Below are 20935 nucleotides of genomic sequence, written 5' to 3'. Positions count from 1 at the left end.
CATAAATGAGGAAAAAAAGGGAACGTTTTACTCACCATACCGAACCGACAGGCACCCTCTCTTCATAATACCCTCTCCACCGGGGTGGGGGTTTGTGGACGCCTCGACTTTTTGGTCCTGGCGTCCAAGCGAGCTTTAACTCGCAAAGTCAGTCCCTTTACTGGGACTCCGTCGCGGCCGACTCAGCGCACTGGTCTGCACGCGCCTTTTAGGCAGAAACCGGGGTGACCACTGGATCTCACATCCAGCCCGTCGCCCGGCCCCGCATACTTACTTGAATATGTCGCGGCCGACCAAGCGCAATGCCTGGTCTGCACGCGCTCGTAGGCCGGCTGGGGTGACCACAAGTGTCGCCCAGTCCGGCATTTTTGCTTGAAGATCTCACAGGAAAAAAACACTGGAGAAAACTACCTAAAAAATGTCTTTTTTCTTAAAGAAAAAAAGTCTTGCCAGGACCAAAAGATCCCAGCAAGGAGCTTAGGTCCTTACTCCTGACTAGACAGAAAAAAACTGATTCCCTGTAGCAGAGAGAGGGAGGATATACCCTCAGGGACTGCCCCCTAGGGTGGAGCCAGAACGTTTTGTCATTCTGCCTAGTCCTACTCCTGCGGAGACAACATAACCCAGCTCTTGAGAATCAAGAAGACTACGTCTGTCAATGAGCGATAGAGAAATATGGGTGTAGTATGCAACATGAAGGAAAAGGTGAATGCATCCTTTAATACATTTCGACCTAGTATCAGCCTTTTACAGTCCCTGTATAGCAAAGCTCAGATTGGGAAAAGAAAAAGCAGCATAAGGAGCCAATAGGTGTACTGCAGAGCTTGTGTGCTAGGAAGGAGCATGCTAATAGGAGGGGAGAGCAGAGTAACTGTAGCAGAGAGCTTCTTCTGCTTTCACTGTCCAGTCATTGGCTGGGGATGGGAAAAGGCCTGCAAGTGTTACTGAAATGTAGCATTGGAAAATCAGGTGTCCTGCCTTGCCAGACATGGCTGTACTACGTTGCCAGACCTGTGTAAGTCCCAAGACTAGATAAACAGAAATACAAATCATTTGGCAGGTAAAACCGCCTATTTGTATTTGATCTGTGTATTTGAAGTGACACTACACTCTGGTTTAAAAAAAAAAAAAAAGTTATATTGAAGTATGCATTCTAACTAAAAACAAAAAAGTATCTTCTATTGGTTTCAGCCTCCTCCAGTTGTCACTGAAACATGTATCTGTATTAAAAGATTTCTCATCAACTCCAATGACAAACATAACATTTTGGATTTCCATCACTTTTGGTTCCAGTGACAAATGTTCACTAGGACAAATAGAGGACAAGTCTCTCCAGAGGACATACACATGAAAAGCTTTCACTAGAGATGTATTTTAAGGCTAGCAGCAAGCAGCACTTGTATGGAAAAGCAGTGTAAACAGTGAAAAGTCCTACATAGAATACACAGTTTACAATATAAATATGTTGGTAATTAACTGAAAGCGTTTTCAAATTTTGCCTTCACAGCCCATTTAAGCTGTGTGCAATACATGTAACGAGCAGGGACCAAATTAAAACATGTAGAGTAAATACTTGGACCGTATGTAATCCAACTGGTCAGTGCCTTATGAATGAGCTTTACCCCACAGGCCATGGGAATTAAGCCTCAACAATGCGTTTATGCAGATGATCATCTGAAACCCTCAGAATATATATATTAGTGGGCTACGACACAACCCCAATAGCTCTCCATACAATAGAGCAGATTTTCCATCTGCTGAAGCCAACACTTTGATCGATCAATCGAGATCAACTTAGTCCAATCTAGTGTGGGGGGAATGGAGGTAAATGGCGCTGTCAGACGTATAAATGAGGGAATATAAATATAACAGTGGGTACACTTATGATGTGAAATAAATAAGGTAAAATGTGTCAGATTATAAAATCCACAAATTAGAGCGTGATATGCAGTGAATCCTTATAAATATAAAAAATCTAAAAAAATCACCGTGTGTAAATGGTGGGAAATAGAAACAAATATGTGTAAAATTATTCAGATATAAGTGACACAAAAATAAATAAATTCCGTGTGTAACAATAAAGAGTAAAAATCTGATCCACTTATAAACCACGCTAATAGAATCAATACATAAGGTGATATAATATTGCATAAATTAAGTAGCATAAATAAATAACTATTAAACAATTAAGGTGCTCTTATTCAAGTGCATCAATAGGCTAGTGATCCAAACACTATATAGCAATGTATAAATTAGGTAGAAAAAAATGTGAAAAAATCAAATCATAAACAGTGTCCCAGCAAATTGCATAAAATGTCCATAAAGGTAACTGGTACCACAAATATACAATCAGATGTAGATAAGTCCCAAAATATAGAGGGAGAAGAGATTATCAGGAGAAAGTGGATTCCAGAGGTTCCAAAATGGTGGGGGTGCTCAATAAGGAAATAAGTGCTCCCCTCCTATTGATCCCGCACTCACCAGATAGTGGTACCCCTACAGGGGTAAACAGCGTTTGGGGTGACTATCAGGGGTCCCTCCGAAGGCTGGTTAATTATCCACTTAATCCCGACCTCTTATAGTGTACTCTTCTCCAGGGAAATTAGTAGGTGATAACTCCTCATAAGCACTCCTCTCATAAACGTCTGATTTCCCCTATAGTCACCTCAAACGCTGTTTACCCCTGTAGGGGTACCACTATCTGGTGAGTGCGGGATCAATAGGAGGGGAGCACTTATTTCCTTATTGAGCACCCCCACCATTTTGGAACCTCTGGAATCCACTTTCTCCTGATAATCTCTTCTCCCTCTATATTTTGGGACTTATCTACATCTGATTGTATTTTTGTGGTACCAGTTACCTTTATGGACATTTTATGCAATTTGCTGGGACACTGTTTATGATTTGATTTTTTCACATTTTTTTCTACCCAATTTATACATTGCTATATAGTTTTTGGATCACTAGCCTATTGATGCACTTGAATAAGAGCACCTTAATTGTTTAATAGTTATTTATTTATGCTACTTAATTTATGCAATATTATATCACCTTATGTATTGATTCTATTAGCGTGGTTTATAAGTGGATCAGATTTTTACTCTTTATTGTTACACACGGAATTTATTTATTTTTGTGTCACTTATATCTGAATAATTTTACACATATTTGTTTCTATTTCCCACCATTTACACACGGTGATTTTTTAGATTTTTTACATTTTTATATTTATAAGGATTCACTGCATATCACGCTCTAATTTGTGGATTTTATAATCTGACACATTTTACCTTATTTATTTCACATCATAAGTGTACCCACTGTTATATTTATATTCCCTAATTTATACGTCTGACAGCGCCATTTACCTCCATTCCCCCCACACTTGCTAAATATAGCTTGCTATATTTTGAGGTAGGCTGCAGTCATTTATTTAAACCCCTCCATCAGCGCGGAAACCCTTCTCCACATATTAGTCCAATCTAGAACCAGAGGGAAGGAGACAGCATGCATGCCAAATACAAAAAGAGTCATCAAAATGGTGTCAGATTTGATTCCTTCAGCTACCTGGCTCATAAGCATCTGGCAATATTCCGCTTGATCCAATCACAGTAGGAAAAGAGATATTTAATGACAGACTTAGTGGGCCATTGATTTTTATGAAAATGACATATGATATAACAATGCAATTAGAAAAAAAAAAATATTTAAAGAGACAAGTACTGAGTAAACTTGTACCTAGCAGTGCAATTTTTCGATTCTGAGATCCTCATGTCAGCATCCCTGTATTCTCGTCTGCAACACCAATTATATATTCATAGTTGACTTTGCATTTGTTTTTAACTTCAGACACACATTTTAAAATACAGAGACGGTAACTGCTGCATGATCTAAATGATCCTGATACAACCATGCAATACTCTCACCATTGTGTACACAAAATGACTGTAAGGCCATTATTTTTTACTATTCTCTTGTGCTAAATGAGCAGAAAGAACCCAAAGCAGCAAATTCCTCTTGTCTGATGTGCAATTTCACTTGATGTGGTAAAAAATGCTCAGTGGTCTGACTGCTACTGGAGTGATTAGAAGTCTTTGTGTACAGACATGGCCAGGGGTAGAGTCTAAGAGGATGGAAGTACCACTTCTGATCACTAAAAGTAAATTCACAAAAAAAGCAGTGAGCTGAAGTAAACGTATCCCACCCAGTTCTAAATCTCGGTATAGTCCCCTTACGGACATAGAAGGCACCACATGTCCTGGGCTATCATAGGCAAACACATTCTAGATTTCAAAAACCATATAGACAAAGAAATCTAAAGTGCTGTCTGATACAGAGCGCAAGAAAAAAAGTGCATTTTGCCTTCATTCCTCACCATAAAGACAGTTTTCACATCATAACTTTGGCAACCAACTCATTAAGACATTGGTTCACATGTTCCTTAATGAACGTGCAGTGAAACAGAGGCATGCTCGTTGGGAGAGCTGATTGTCTCCATCTGTTCATCAGGAAATGTTTGGAATCCCTGTAGTGCAAGATACCAGTGATCGGTAGGTTCAAGGAGAGCTTGTTTGCTCTACTATAACGTCTTCCTCCAACTCTTCCCCAAGCTCAGTCTTGATCTGTGCCACACCAAGCCGGTACAGAGTGTCTCTGATCACCACTTCCCCAGGCTGACAAGTTTGCACAATGTCATGTATCTGCCTGTTCACAATTTCACGACTGGTGAGAAAGTCAATCAATCTGTTATAGAGGTAATAGTGCGTGGCATTCTCAAAGTTTATGGAGTGGTGGCGGATGTTGCTGGTCTTACTGTCTCCAATGGCTGGGATGATGGCACTGTATGGCTCCAGCTCACGACAAAGAGACAGAGAATGGTGACGAGAGGTGGGGTCAAAGGTTCCGTTCTGATCCGCCACAGCATGGACAATTCTTCGGGATGGCGATTTGGTCACAGGATGCTGAATGGAGGGCTCATTGCCCATCATATCAATGTTATAATGTCTGTCGAGGAGCTCCGGACAAGAAACATACTAAGACAACAAAAAAAAAAAAATACATTCTTAATTCAAAAAATATATAAAAAGTGATTTTTATAAACAAAAAAAAAAAAAAAAAACAAGCAAAGGGGAAAAGTCATAGTGTGATTTATCATCCAATCATATGTCAACAAAAAAAAAAAAAAATGAAACCAAAGTGTTTGCTGTTGACAAAAGTTCTATTTTAGTTACTGGGCATAAAGGAGGAGGGGGAGACTGGGCTGTCATTTAGGATCTGTATACACACACGAGTGTGATGTTAATACCATGTGACCTGAATTGCTCAGCTAAAACCAGGAAGTGTTCTCTGAGCAATACAGACCAAACTGAGCATGTGCAGCTGAACTACACTTACTGTGGCTTACCTGGACTTGCCCAGAGTGAACTTGCGGGGGGGATCTGTGCATACAGGATCACACAGCCTTTTTACACAATGCAGAGGATTAATCAATTAAAGCATGATATTCTGCATCTATAGATTTTACTGTTGTGGGTTTATTACCACTGGAGATGCAGGCTGCTTGATCTGTGCCCCATTCTATACAAACTCTGAAAGGGTCACGATGGAGGGTTATATATGGTTTGCCAGTGTCCAAGCTTCCTGTAGGGGGCAGCATAACCCTGAGAGGGAAAGTGGAACAGCCATTTTATTTATCAAACATTTAGTTCTGATTAAGCAGCTATATTGGATCTTTATTTTGTAATTACAAGTCTTATTGTGTAACAGCTGCATTTTTTGTGTTAGAATGCTATTTACATCTCCAGCTAGGAAGATTGCTCTCTGTCTTTTGCAGAATTGCTCTCTCAATGAACTACTGGAAGTAACATTGCTGCTTAAATGTCCATTACCATCTCAAATTCCACCAGAGACACAGATGGAACTTCAAAGAAAGTCAGATAGCTAGGTCCCACCCATCTTAGGGCATAAAAATTGTGTCAGATTTCCCAGCTAGTTAGAGCTCACTTTTGAATCCAATACTATGTATTGTGTTGCTAACCCTGCATGCTTGTTTAATAAATATATCTACTTTTCAATCTGGCTTCAGCAGTCAAAACGGTAATGAAACCGAAGAGTAATTTGCACTATTTTACATGTTACACCTCCCTAATACATGTGCAACACTACCCAAGGTGGCTGAAAATTCTGCTGGAAGCTTTGCTCATGTGAGAACTCAAATTTAAAGACTGTGTGAAAAGATGGGCCAGTGTAAATGTATTTTTTAACCATAGACCGTTTTAAAATATTAAAAAAAAAAATTCTTAACCACTTCTATACTGGGCACTTTTACCTCCTTCCTGTCCAGGCCCATTTTCAGCTTTTAGCGCTGTCACAATTTGAATGAAAAATTGCGCAATCAAACAACACTGTACACAAACAAAATTTTTGTCAGTTTGTTCACACAACTAGAGCTTTTGTTTGGTGGTATTTAATCACTGCTGGGTTTTTTACTTTTTTCTAAATGAACAAAAAATATTATGGAAAAAAAAAAAAAAAAAACACGTTTTCCTTCGTTTGTGTTATTAAATTTTGCAAATAAATAATTGTTCTTCGCGAACTTAGGTCAAAGTGTATTCTACTACATTTCTTTGGTGAAAATAACCCAAATCAGTGTATATTATTTAGTCTGTAGGAAAGTTATAGCGTCTATTAACTAGGAGATATATATCGGATTATCTATATTCAATTGATCAATCCTGATGTACTGGATTTCTTAAGTCCCGAAAACGCCAGGACAGTACAAATTCTCCCAAAATTACCCCTTTTTGGAAAACAGTCCAAGGTATTTAGTAAAAGGCTTGGCAAGTTTTTTGAAGTTGTAATTTTTTGTCATAATTTTTGGGAAAATTAAGATATTAAAAATGTACTTTTTTTTCTGTTACATACTGTCACCTGTGCAGTACACCGTTATCGTAACTGGTGTGCCAGGGGCAAGGACTGGTGACAAAAACACACTGACCAGAGCAATATAATGTTACCATAGTAACATTGTACTACCTTAGGTAAGTGATCAGGATTTTTTTTTTTTTTTTACACAATATGATTGCTTATAGCAATGCATTACATTGCTATAAGCAAGCATTTTACTAAATTATTTGTTTTGTTTTGATTAGCTCTGATTGGACAGAGCTAATCACAGGGTACAGATGGGCTGGAATTGGCCCTGTCTGTACCATGTGATCACACTAACCAATCACAGCTAGCAACACAATTGTGCACAATAGATGACATGAAAGGAAGTAATCCATGGTTTACAACTGTCATGAGACCTGCTGTGATTGGTCACAGCGGTCACATGGTACTAGCAGCAAACTGGTACACTGATCAGTCGAATGTGTCCAGTGGATGCAGCTGGTGACAGATCGCACCGCTGCCTGGGCCTGCAGCCAGATGCGAGGCGCAATCTAGGAGGACTTCATATGATGTCCGCCCGGATCGACCAGAAGCCCACCCAACTGTCATTTTGTTAAAGCCTAGGGTTTTAGTAACTGGGTTTATATCCATTTTTAAAGTATAACTAAAAGCAAAACTTTTTCTTTTGTTTTGAGCAGAGTGGAGAGGAATTTGGGGTATGTACCCCTTAGATCATTCCATCCTATATTTGTCATATTTACCATTATCAATGAAAGTTAAAGAAATTCTCAAAAAGTAATAGACAGAAAATCTTTCAATGGGAACACTAATTCTGGATACCCTTGTGACAACAAGGGTTTCCCTCACTTCAGAGTGATTTTCTCACTTCCTTTGGGACTGGAAGGGAAGGTAAATCTCCACAATACAATATACAGTTGGCACAAAAAATCCTGACAGGGGTTATCACCCCTGCCCCCCTTACTCTACCAAAAATGAAAAAACGTTTGCCCTTAATTCTACATTTGTTTAGCATGGTTTTCAAAATATGACAAATGGCGCTTTCAAATTTTTTTCTCATCTGCTTGTTGGCTCTTCATTCAATTTTATTCACACTCACCTTTGGAGACTCTGACGGATCAGAGAAACATCCTTGATTTTTTCCCCACATCTGCTTCGCCAGGTTTCGGTAGCAGAGATCCGCACACAGAGCCACCTGCGTAGCCATGTCCACTACGTACACAGGGGGCCAATGACGTGAAGATGCCAAAAGGTCAACATGATCCCGAGGACTCTCCCCACGCACAATGTACTTTGAGCCGCAAACCACCTACAGTGACACATGACAGTATGTGGTCAAGAAGCTGGCCACAGAAACTTTACATTAGACCTATCATGGACACCATTCTGAGGCTTGGACCAAGGCTGCCAAGAAAACAACATACAATTCACCAGGCACTAATGGCATTACAGTAAAAAGTGTAAAGCTCCCAGTAAAATTTATAAACACAAATAAGAATGAGATCTTACATACTTTAAAGGAACACTTTTTTCACTGTAAACAGTACAATTTACAAGTACATAGCAAGCCTAAGATTTTCCATCGAAGTACCTGATGTGGGCAAATTTTGTAAACCTTTCCTCCCGTTAAATGAGATGGAGGCTGCTTGATCTGTGTCCCATTCTGTAAAAACTCTGAAAGGGCCAGGATTGAGTAACACATGCTGTCCTATAGACAGAAAGAAATACATAAAGACCCAAATTAGACAGTATTATATATATCACACAATTTCTATACCATCAACAGCATCCATGTTTGCAACTATGGTAGTTGAGGGGAACAATGCAGATATGGCAATAGAGTGATATTTAACCTCTTGCCACCAATGTAATGCATTTGTGTGCCAGCTAAGAGGGTGGGATTTAACTAACTGAGAACATGACCAAGCTGTCAGAGTAGTCATGATTGGGAACTGACGGGAGGGGCTCCTAATGATGTGACCACTGGGACAATCAATCGCAGTGATTGGGAAAACTGAGTTAGATACCTGGTAACTTTTTCTAGTAAGTCTTCCAGAGCAGCATCTGAGAGATGGGCTCCTCCCAGCTGAAACAGGAAACACAATAGTCCATCATTATAAAAATATCAGTCATACCTTCTGCCTCAGTAATATCAAAGCACCGAAGAAACCCTTGTTAAGCTTAAGAATCCACAAACCCTTTTTTGTCTTGTCCTTTAGGGTGGGAACGAGTGCTTGCCCTGGAAGACTTCCTAGAAAGAGTTTACCAGGTACCCAACTCTGTTTTCTCCAGTCATCTTCCAGGGCAGCATCTGAGAGGATGTACCAAGCAATACTTACTAGGGAGGGAAAAAAGACTGGAGTACCTTGCGGCAAAATGCCTGGTCCTGACTGGACAGCTGGTCGATGCGGTAATGCCTTGCAAAGGCACTGAAGCTCGACCATGTCGTTGCCCTGAAGATCTGCTCCGGTGTTGCCCTGGCTCTTTCTGTGCTTGATGATGCCCGAGCTCTGGTTGAGTGGGCCATGACTTCGCTCAGCCTGCCAAGATTTAGTGCTTGGTAGGCTGTCTGAATAGCAAGCCTTATCCATCTGCATATCGTACTTTTCAAGGCCTTTCTTGACTTCTGCATGGAGGATGAATAAATAGCTTGGTGGTTCTTCGCCACTCTTAAGTTCTCTAGAGGTAAGCTATCAGGACCTTTCTTACATCTAGCTTTTTGTAAGTGACTTTCTCTGCTAGCCATTGAATTTGGAAGGGTAGGAATAACCACCTTCTGAGTTCTGTGGAAATTTGAAGAGACTTGATAGGAAGGCTGGGTCTGATGGGAGAATAATTTTATCTGTCAAAAATAAACAGTAGGGTTATATCGTGGATAGAGCCTGTATTTCGCTGACTCTTCTTGTTGACACAAGTGCCACCAGGAGTACTGTTTTTAAATGTAAGGTATTTATCTGAACATTCCTCCAGTGGTTCAAAGGGTGCAGAGAGGAATCCTTTACATACAGTGGAGAGGTCCCATGTCGGAGTTCTGCTGAACTTCATGGGTGTGGCTTTTCCCAATGAGAGAAGGAATCTTCTTATAAGCATGTCCTCTGCCAGGTATATATCTAGGGGGGAAGATAGGGCTGCCACTTGAACCTTCAAAATGTTATGGGAAATGCCATTGTCCGCTCCTTCCTGCAAAAAAAATCTAAGATTGTTGGAACAGTTCCCTTAAAGGGGTCTCCTTTGTTCTCTTACCCGAAGACAAGCTTTTTCCTCACTTTTTTGTAGATGGCTTTAGTCACGGGAGTTCTGTTGTCTAAGATGGGGTCAATCACCCTGTTAGACAGACCTTGTTCTGTAACCTCACCCTTCAAGAACCAGGCCGAGAGCTTCATGACCTTGCGGTACGGGTGGTTAACTGGCCCTTGTGACAGGAGGTTTGGCATGTCTGGAAGTGTTAGATGAGGGCTGAATGCTGTTTTTTTTTTTAAGTGACTGAACCATGGTCTCTAAGCCTAATGGGGAGCAATAAGTATTACTGTAGCCTTTTCTTCCTTGACCTTTTGTACCAACCTTAGTATTAGGGCAGTAGGAGGGAATGCATAACATAGATGAGGAACCCAGCTTTGGCTGAACGCATACACTCCGATGTTCCCAAGGAAGCTGCTTCTGTCTGATCTGTAACTGTCACGGTGACTGCACATACGATGCGAGCCAGGACGCCAGTCACTTGATGGCTTAACAGCCTGGTTGATGCAACAAGCATTTGTGACAACTAGCAATCCAGGCATTGCAGGAATGTAACCTTTTAGAGACCTAAATCAATGGGATTTGTTCCGCGTTAGGTCCCTTGCGTGACCTAAAAGTCGCACGATTTTGACTGGACTGAAGCAAAGCCTGTGTAATCTTGAGGTCTATAGACCTCAACACATCAACTCTAGGCCAAAGTAGTGCAGGGACTGACTTGAAGTCGCACAGATATGAATTGAAATTCAGTACGACCGGTCATGCGACTTGCAGTCCCAAGTCGCAGGACAAGCCACACAAGTGAGAAAAGGGCCCCATAATTCACTTCTGCTCAGGGGCCATATAAAAAGGATACATATTGACTATATATGAATATAGTGCCATAACAACCCATTCTAGGCATAGAGTCCGAGTGATAGCAAATAATGATAGGCTAAAACACCCTTAAACACTGCACATACAATATGCTGCAGATTATCACGTGAATGACCTGGCTGCCTCTGCGCCCTGGCCCAGGATATACTATTGTATAGAACATAGATCCTAGGATATAATGTAGTGGCCCCACATCCTTAGCTTAGGCACACCCTCTTACATAGTGCCATAACCTGAGGACCATCTCTACTGTAGGGATGTCTGCATAGACATAATTGCTTTGGAGGAAAGAAGTAATAAACCATATTTCCCTGAAGCTAGAGGACCGGAATCATGTCCTGTAAGCTACCAGTGTCAGACCCAGGGAATGGGTCTGGTAATGCCTGAATGTGTGGGGTATGATTGTCTGCTGGATGGAGCCTCAGGAGCTCAGTCTCCTGGGCAATCCAAATACATGGACAGATACAACCCAATCAGGCTACTGCCCAGAGGCCTGATCCCCAAACCAGGCACACATGCACATAAACACGTCTATGTATAAAGATAACCATATTGCCAACTGCATATAGTCGGAGTTAAAGCAGTATGCGCATAAAAAAAAAAAGCTTCCCAAATCATGGTCCATTTACGGCTGGGGCCCATGCACAAAGTAGGCTATTAGGAGTAACAAATAAAAGCAGAGTCACAGATAATTGGCAAAAGCCTCGATCTGCGACAAGGAGAACTTCGGTACTGAACATTTAGTTGCGAAAGTTCAACAGTCTACTTCATGAGCAAGTTAATGTTCAAACAATATCATAAATATAGACAAAATAACATATTGAGACATTGTATACTGCAGAACCATCAGAGAAGTTTTAGCAGCCAAGACTCTTGGGCCCTCCATGTGTAATTGCCATCTGAATATATTCAAAGGGATGCAGCAGAAACAACTGAATCCCCATTATATAAAACACATAAGGATAAAGCAGAATTCTGTATAGTGCACCATCATACAGAAACTGCTTCTAAAATAAGGCTTATTAGAAAACACAGCCTAGATGGGGTACTAGTTTATGAAATGCACAGTCAAAGATGCAAATTTTACATGAAATGTTAATTTGCAAAACAAAGGAAATCTAGTTGAACTACAGCCACCAGAGATCCTGCCCCCAATATATCCACTTTAAGTGTATGTTCAAGATAGACCTAAAATACTAGCATAATGCAGAATCCGGAGGATAGTCATAGTGCATTAGACTAAGATACACCCTGGTCTGTAATGTATACGCAATTGAGGTTTAGGCCATCAAGCAGTAGCAGATTAGGGTGAAAACTTGCTCTGTGGCTACCCTGCATTATATACTGTATCTATCCAGTGGAAATACTCGGAGACTTCAGGTAAAAAGAAGTGGTGTGTATATTGGATACTAGTAACCCATGATAGGTACAGCTTCCACTCCTCACTGACCGTGGACAAATGTTTAGTTGGAATGAGTCACCCTTAGAGAGAAGTACACTGAAATAACCTGAATATCTCACTCAGGTGAGAAGCACCCAAAGTCTCTCAATTCCTAAAGTCTTAGGCTGGCCATACATTATACGATCCCTAATTGGATACAATTTAAAGTGTTGTTTCGTTTTGATCTCACATCACACGGTCTTTGGTAAATCCAAAGGAAAAATTGCACAAGTTAAGTGAACATGCATGGCCAGCCTCCAGGGTCAGGCCTGGTAGTAAAGGAAAGCTGCGGCCATCCTGAGCCTGAAAATGTGGCCACAGCAGTCAAAAGTGCACCACCTGCCTGTGATAATGAAAAGTCATTAGGCACAGGTTTGTCCATGCAGCCCTTGCATACAGGACTATCCAAGATCCAGTCAATTATATGTTGCAGGATCCACAGCAAAATCAAGAACAAAGACCTGATTGCAATAAATATAGAAGGAAACTAAATCATACAAAATAGATCCATATTCATAATAAACGTACTAAATATTAGTGCAATACTTTAGAAAATACTTCATGTGTTCAAAATGCTCTAGTGACCAATAAAGTGCTCAGGTGCATATATATACAAAGCAAAGTGTCCTCAGTGCTTCACAACTAAATATACAACAGTCTGGGTGTAAATAAAGTCCAAATAATTAAAATAGGTATTCAAGTGAAAAAAATATATCCATTAGGTGCAACTCCTTCACCAAACACCGTGTTGACAATATTTGGGTGCTTCTCCTTATCCCCTCTAGGTGCTCTAACCGCTCACCTTCAGTACTAAGGGTAAAAGCCTTATCAGTAATCCTGGGGGCTCCTCTCCAATTTTATACCGTGATCCACTGGGGTCAGATGTCTGGGCTGCTGCGGGTGACGTGGCTCACTCTCCCTCTCCAGAATCCCCACGGTCCCAATGGATCTCAAAGCAGAATACTCAAAATGGTGCAAGTATGTATGGATAACGGGTATTTTTATTAAGTATAATTAAAACCACTCACATTAGCTGAATAAACAAGGCGCAAACAGGATAGCGTCGGAGTGGGATCGCAGTCCTCACTTCCGCGATGTGCGTCACTTCCGGTCCGGTGTTATTTTTATCCTTTTTGGTCTTTTGGATATACAATATACACTTTTAGATAGATGAGTCGATGATTTAGATATTTATGATGTATGTATGGATCGTTATGTGTGATCCAGTTTTTTTGATTATTAATATTTTTCGGGGTCCATTAATTTAATTGTATTTTTAATATGAGAAGCTTTAGATAATTTATTAGTATGTTTTATTATGAACTATGTATTTATGGTAACATGTGCTGCACTCCCGGGACACAGTCCTTTGTAAACAATTCCATTAGAGAGTTTTAGACCTTCAAAATTCTCCATTGCTAATTCGATAGCCATTTCTTTAATTCATATACTCAGCTGGAATTTGGCATATACGAACTAAGTTTACAAAATATCAACTACCTCGGTAGCCCGGAGCGGGCTTCTAGAATATGGCGGAACCGGCATATCCGGTTCTTGGTAAATGAACTCAATACCCACATCCAAAATGGCGATTTGACTACATCCGGCCTTAAGAGTATTAATGAGCGTCACATGCGGCCAATAGCTACCCCTGAAGAAGCCACGTGACGCGGAAGTGGCGTAACGCGTAGGGACGTTCGGACCGGAAGTGACGCACATCGCGGAAGTGAGGACTGCGATCCCACTCCGACGCTATCCTGTTTGCGCCTTGTTTATTCAGCTAATGTGAGTGGTTTTAATTATACTTAATAAAAATACCCGTTATCCATACATACTTGCCCCATTTTGAGTATTCTGCTTTGAGATCCATTGGGACCGTGGGGATTCTGGAGAGGGAGAGTGAGCCACGTCACCCGCAGCAGCCCAGACATCTGACCCCAGTGGATCACGGTATAAAATTGGAGAGGAGCCCCCAGGATTACTGATAAGGCTTTTACCCTTAGTACTGAAGGTGAGCGGTTAGAGCACCTAGAGGGGATAAGGAGAAGCACCCCACTATTGTCAACACGGTGTTTGGTGAAGGAGTTGCACCTATGGATATATTTTTTTCACTTGAATACCTATTTTAATTATTTGGACTTTATTTACACCCAGACTGTTATATATTTAGTTGTGAAGCACTGAGGACACTTTGCTTTGTATATATATGCACCTGAGCACTTTATTGGTCACTAGAGCATTTTGAACACGAAGTATTTTTTAAAGTATTGCACTAATATTTAGTACGTTTATTATGAATATGGATCTATTTTGTATGATTTAGTTTCCTTCTATATTTATTGTGATAGGCACACACACCTGGTTCAATTTATTTATTTATTTATACACCTCCCAGAAGCGCAGTACCCCCCACCTATTTATATCTTTGACACTGTTTGGTTACCAGCCCCGGTACTAGCAGCATCTGGGTTCACCTTTAACCCCTTTTTAATCGCCCTTGTTTAGACAGCCCAGGACTCCACCACTCTAAAGACCTGATTGCACCCAGGCTGAAGGCGTCTGCTTCTTTTACAGATTAGACTAATCCTTTTAGGACTCCCAGGGTTTCTTTTGCCACAGGTTTGCTTATGCACTTTAGGCAAAGATTTTTGGCCCAGCTGGCTGCCATTTGCCCTCATAGGAAGCACTTGCTTAGAGAAGGAATGTGCGCTGCTGGTCTTAGCCAAAATTGCTGCTACCACTAGCATTATGTGCATAGTGGTTTGGTAAGTACAGAGGTGGCCTCAGCATGCTCTGACTTACCTTAGAGAGGTCCTGGCAAGCAGGATCTACAGGGCAGGGTGGGGAGTCATCCTGACATGGTCAGTCTCAGAAAAGGAGCCGCAGCATAGGGACTTTTAACTGCTTCCTGCCCCACTCCAGCCCCCCCCCAGCTGCCCCCCATGCAGGTTGGTGGACACACCTGTATTGCAACCCCCTGGTATCCTCGGGTCAGTTTTTCCTTGTGAAATTGAGGCATTTATCTTCCCTCCAACAGCGAGGATGCTGCCCGAAACGCCAAGGCGATCTGCCTGGACAGGATGCCCTGAAGGATGGAGGGACCGGAAGTGCTGTATGCAGGGGGCGCCCTGGCTCCAGGCAAGGTTTTGGGGGGGGGGGGCTGTAGGGAAGATACCACTGGCATCCTGAGAGTTGAGGGGGAAGGTTGCAAACCCCTCAGTAGGGGTGAAACCTCAGGCGGGGTCCAGCTTGCCCCAATGTGCTGCCCCTGACCTGCACTGCCCAAGGCTCATTGAGCTGGATGGGAGGCTGGTCAGGGAGCCTCCTGCAATTTAGCACAGAGACTGAAAACAACAAACAGATGCAGCTCCTGTGGGTCGGGAGGAAACACAATCAAACTGAGGCAGAAGGTATGACCGACATTTTTATAATGGTAGACTATTGCGTTTCCTGTTTCAGGTGGGAGGAGCCTCTCTCTCAGATACTGCCCTGGAAGACGACTGGAGCAAGTATGTCCCGCCCCCAGGTTAAAGGGAACCCAGGACTGGACGGAAGGGGTTAATGGAAAATAAACTCCCACACATTTGATTTGTCTACAATGGCAGCCAGTAGAGTAGCTCTTTTGGAACGAGGTGTCATAAGACACTATATGTGTTTGAATGGGTGGATAAATGGTAAGATGTGAGAAAACGGTCCTCTTATCAGTTTGAAACGACAAGAGCCAGGATTTACCTTTGTGTCTGTAACATTCCAGGGAATGCCGCAAAGTGTCAGTATTCTCTGCAGCTGTTCAGTGCTAAGCGTGTTTAGGTCATCCAGTTTCAGGGTGCCGTTGTGAAGAAGTCTGTCCAAAGCACTGCCGTTACCTGCAACACCACACAACACAGTTACAGATTATACCAAACAATTCATATTTTGTACCTCTGAATCCAACTATGCATTATCATAGTCCCACATATGCTGTAGCGCTGTACAAAGTGAAACATACAGAATAATGCAATGAACATAAAATGTTAAGACCAAAAAAGGATAGACTAAAGAAGTACATGGTCACATTGCAGACCACAGTGTAGGGATGGAAGAAATCAGAATATATCAAATGGCCAGAGAAATTTATTAGCTTTTCTAAAAAGATTAATTTTGATGGTGTGCTTAAAGTGGACCTTGAGTCATTTTTTCTTCTTTACTTCAACTAACCCTTAGCCCTTGCTGTGTAATCATTGTAAATCAAAACTGTAATTTGGTGGCAGTAGATACCTTATTTTCTGTACTTCCTCTTTCACTGTTTATAACTCGCCTAGTGACGTGGTTTCCTGCATTTGCACTGACTCCCGGGAGAGAAAGAGGTCAGATATCACAGCAGTGCTCTTTTCTTTTTTTATCTTCTCACTCCAGTATTTGGGGGGGGGGGGTTTAAGATATTTGATGCCCTGGGAAATTGCCCATTTTTCCCCATAATGTTTACTTTGATTCAATGTAAGAATGTTTTTTGTCATTACCCAGAATATTGCAAAAAAAAAAAAAAAAACACTACAACCACTTGCATCTGCTTACCTGCAACCTTCTGTATTTCCAGATTCTTGTAGCTCTCACTGTTCACTACTACAGGGCCACGCATGAGAGGAGGGAAAAATGGAGAGATGATGGAGGCATCAAACTTGGTGATGGGGATGCTTGAGGGGAAGGCAGCTTGTTCCAGTACCTCTGTTTCCAGTGTGGACCAGAAATCCTCCATGCTAACCTCATTGGTGGTGAGAAACTCAGGCCAAGTAAACTGTTGACAAATGAAAACATTTCTTTCCAGTGGTGATCACCAAAATTAGGTGTACAGAGGAACCACAAAACTACAACCTTACATTATGTAGTCTTATCAAATTATACAGTAAGGCAGGAGTAACTCTTGAGCCCCCAAAACATTCCAAACTTACACCTGCAACCTCTATTTTAGGTAGCGTTCCATAAAATACTGTTTACTTCACTAAGCCCTACATTTTAGAAAGGCTGGTTTTCATACATTTTATGGTAAAGTTAATCTGGCCTGAAAAAATATTTAGAGGTTATGCCTTTTTTGCATCAGTAACACATGATTTTCATTTTTTTTGCAGCTGAGTTTGAATCGATCATAAATAATATTGAGGAAAAGATCATGTATCCTGAATTCGGTACATAATAAAAATCCACTTGATGCCACTGCAATTTACCTCAATGTTGGTCAGTGTTAAGGTGTTTTCAACATTCCTTTGTGCAATCTCCACTTTTGGGGCTACTCCACACACTCCGCAGATCATATCGTTATAGTCCCGGAGAGTGAGACATTCAAATGCCCAGTATCCACAGCTCAACAAATCCTGGACTGCAAGTAGCTCCTCTGGGCTCAGCATCTTTTCTGACAGAAGAAAGGCACAGCAGAAGTTTAGGGAGAACATTTACAAAAGCACAAAAAACAAGGACGTAAAGTAGTTCTAAAGGCAGAAGTTTTTTTTTTTACCTTAATGCATTCTATGCATTAAGGGTAAAAAACCTTCTAGGTGCAGCTCCCCCAGCCCGCTCGAAACCCCATCTCAATCCGTCAATGTGCATGAAAGAAGCGGCTCTCCTGTGTCTCTTTCCTCACACAGCAGCAGGAGTCATTGCCACCTGCTGCTGTCAATCACAGCTAGTGAGCAAATGAGGAGAGAGTGGGGGGTCAGGCTGAGCCAGAAGCGTGGCTTGGGAGCGAGCCTGCTGGAGTGTTCCAAGAGCAAGAGGCTTGCAATGGGGGCACTCGACTGGGGCAAAGAGCCAGGACAGCTGGCGGCTGACCCAGAAAGAAGAGGATCGGGGCTGCTCTGTGCAAAACCATTCCACAGAGCAGGTAAGTAGTACATCTTTGTTAGGCCCCTTTCATACGGGTTGTACGATCAGGTCCACCTGTAAGTTTTTCAGGCAGACCTGATCAGACCTTGCACTTTTCCTTATGGAACGGCAGGTGTCAGCGGACACTTCTGCTAACATCCGCCGCTATCCAATCCTGTCCGCAAAATCCAGATAGATGGTGGTCCTATTTTTCATCCGTCCAGTGGATGAAATCGGATGAAAAAACGGACTGGCAATGTTTTCACCTGATTTTACCATAGTGGAGAGCGGGACTGAGTCCGGCTCCGCTCTGCACAGTGAGCAGAGACGGACCTGTCATTCGCCTGCTCAGCAGGGCAAATCCCCTCTGAGCAAGCGGAGTCCGCCAAATGGTGGCGCCCGTGTGAAAGGGGCCTTATTTTTGTTATTTAATACAACCTTTAGAATCACTTTGAAAAGGGAACCAATACCAAGAGAAATCAGAGGCTACAATTGCTGACCCCCTAATGACAATGCCAGCTGGCGAGATATACTGAGAGTCTGTACAGAGTCATGGACCCAAAAATACAATGTAGCTAGTGAAGTCAGAGGTAAGTCAGAATTCATTATCTGCATAATTGTTTGAGATCAGTGAATGAGAAAGAACTGAAGCATCTACAGTGGGAATAGAAAATAATTCCCCCCTCCCCCTTTAAAATAATCACATTTTGTTGCTTTATAGTCTGAAATGAAGACCATTTTTGTTTTATCCAGCTGTATTTCATCAGTGCAACTTATAATATCCAAGTGAAAAATATAACACTAACAGGTCAGAAAAAAACAAAACACAAAAACAGAATCACCAAGTTGGAAAAAGGATCACCCCCCCCCCCCATTTGACTTAACTGTGATCAGCTGTGGTCATTTTGATTAGCTCAGCATGAAAAGAGCTTTCCTGGAGCATTTTAATCCCTGGTTGTGATGCTGAAGCAGACAATCAACTTTTGGTGGCAAGGCACTGTCACCAAGATCTCCAGCATAAAATTGTGGACAGGCACAAGTCGGGAGATGGATATAAAAAATGTCGAAGGTTTTATCAATGTCTAGAAGCACAGTGAAGTCTATTATTAAGAAGTTGAAGGTATTTGGTACAACACAGTCCCTCCCTGGGTCAGGACATCGCTCCAAAAATGATGAAAGAGCCAGGAGGAAACTGGTTAGAGACGCTAGCAAGAAGCCTACAGCAACTCTGAAACAGTTTCAGGAATTTATGACAGAGTGGTCATTGTGTGCATGGGACAATATCACAAATTATCCATAAATGTGGCTTGTATGGAAGGGCTGCAAGAAAAAAGCCACCCCTTTAAGAAAGGCCACATTTAGTCACGAGTGAGCTTTGCCAAAACGCACCTTGAAGATTCGAAGGACACGATACGGACACAATATGTCTGGCGGAAATCCAATACAGCTTACCATCCAAATAACACCATTCCTACAATAAAGCATGGGGATGGTAATATCTTGTTTTGGGGGCGTTTCTCTACAATAGGAACTGGAGCACTTGTCAGGATAGAAGGAAAAATGGAATCGGGCATAATACAATCAAAAGCGTGAGGAAAATCTGCTGCCTTCTGACAGAAAGTTGTCAATGGGAAGAACGTTTACCTTCCCACATGACAATGACCCAAAGCACACCGCAAAAACTACCACACAGTGGTTGTAGGAGAAAAAGGTGAATGTCCTGGCATGGCCTAGTCAGAGCCCAGACTTAAACCCCATTGAAAATCTGTGGAATAACTTGAAGACTGCAGTCCACAAACGGTCACCATCCAATGTAACTGAACTTGGGCAGTTCTGCAAAGAAGAGTGGGCAAATATTGTAAAGTCTAGATGTGAAAAGTTAGTAGAGACATATCCCAACAGACTAAAGGCTGTAATTAAAGCAAAAAGTGGTTCAACAAAATACTGACACAAGGCCTTTTTCCAACTCAGTGATTTGGTCTTTGAATTTTTAACATTTTTGGTGTTAGATCATTTACTTATAAATACAGTAAATACAGCTGGATAAAGCAAAAAATGTGTCTGTGTTTTTTTTTAAAGGGGGATTTTTTTATACCCAATGTAAGTCAAACCCATACTGACTTACAGTGGATAGAATATATTTCAATAAAAAAAAAAGATGGAAAAAAAAAAATTGATACTATAAAAAAATAACATTGGAGTAATTATGCCCATATTTACTGCAAGACAACTAAGCCTAGGTGGTTCACACTAATGCTGCTGCATAATGTGTTTTTCGGTGCATTTTTGTGTGTGTCTTTGATGCGGTTTCATGCATTTTATTTTTTTGTAGGAGGAGACCGGATTTAAACCTGCTCTGAGGATGCCCAGGAGAAAAGTGAAATAATGCAAATGAGATGTTGGGCAGCTGCTCAATATAAAGATTAAGAACTAGGTGTTAAATTACTTAACCTCCCTGCCGGTATGATTGTTTCCGATTTTAGGTGCTGAAAGTGGTACCATTATTTTGCATGTAATTCTTAAGGACGAGCAGCCCAAACCAACTATTTACATATGATTTTATTTTACTGTTCTTCTTTATAACATCTCAGGTATGATAAAGTTTGAAACACAAAAACATAAATGATAATATAATAAATA

The 20935-nt window shown here is 41.5% G+C and overlaps 1 protein-coding gene across 1 annotated transcript in view; it reads right to left on the bottom strand.

The window, feature by feature from the left end:
• Positions 1–3590: 3590 nt before the first annotated feature.
• The window catches only part of HMGXB3 (HMG-box containing 3), a 116457-nt gene continuing 99112 nt past the window's right edge, over positions 3591–20935 (bottom strand). The window contains exons 15-20 of the mRNA XM_082255107.1: positions 17662–17846; positions 17015–17234; positions 16193–16326; positions 8501–8617; positions 8009–8218; positions 3591–5033 (exon numbers count right to left, since the gene is read on the bottom strand). Of these exons, the coding sequence (XP_082111233.1) occupies positions 4557–5033; positions 8009–8218; positions 8501–8617; positions 16193–16326; positions 17015–17234; positions 17662–17846 (1343 nt within the window). The 3' untranslated portion in view covers positions 3591–4556. The remainder of the gene's footprint in view (positions 5034–8008; positions 8219–8500; positions 8618–16192; positions 16327–17014; positions 17235–17661; positions 17847–20935) is intronic.

The sequence above is a fragment of the Pelophylax lessonae genome, assembly GCF_965119305.1.
Source record: "Pelophylax lessonae genome assembly, chromosome: 4".
Classification (NCBI taxonomy): Eukaryota; Metazoa; Chordata; class Amphibia; order Anura; family Ranidae; genus Pelophylax; species Pelophylax lessonae.
The sequence above is the reverse complement of the archived record's forward strand: the minus strand, read 5'-3'. Positions and strand labels throughout refer to the sequence as shown.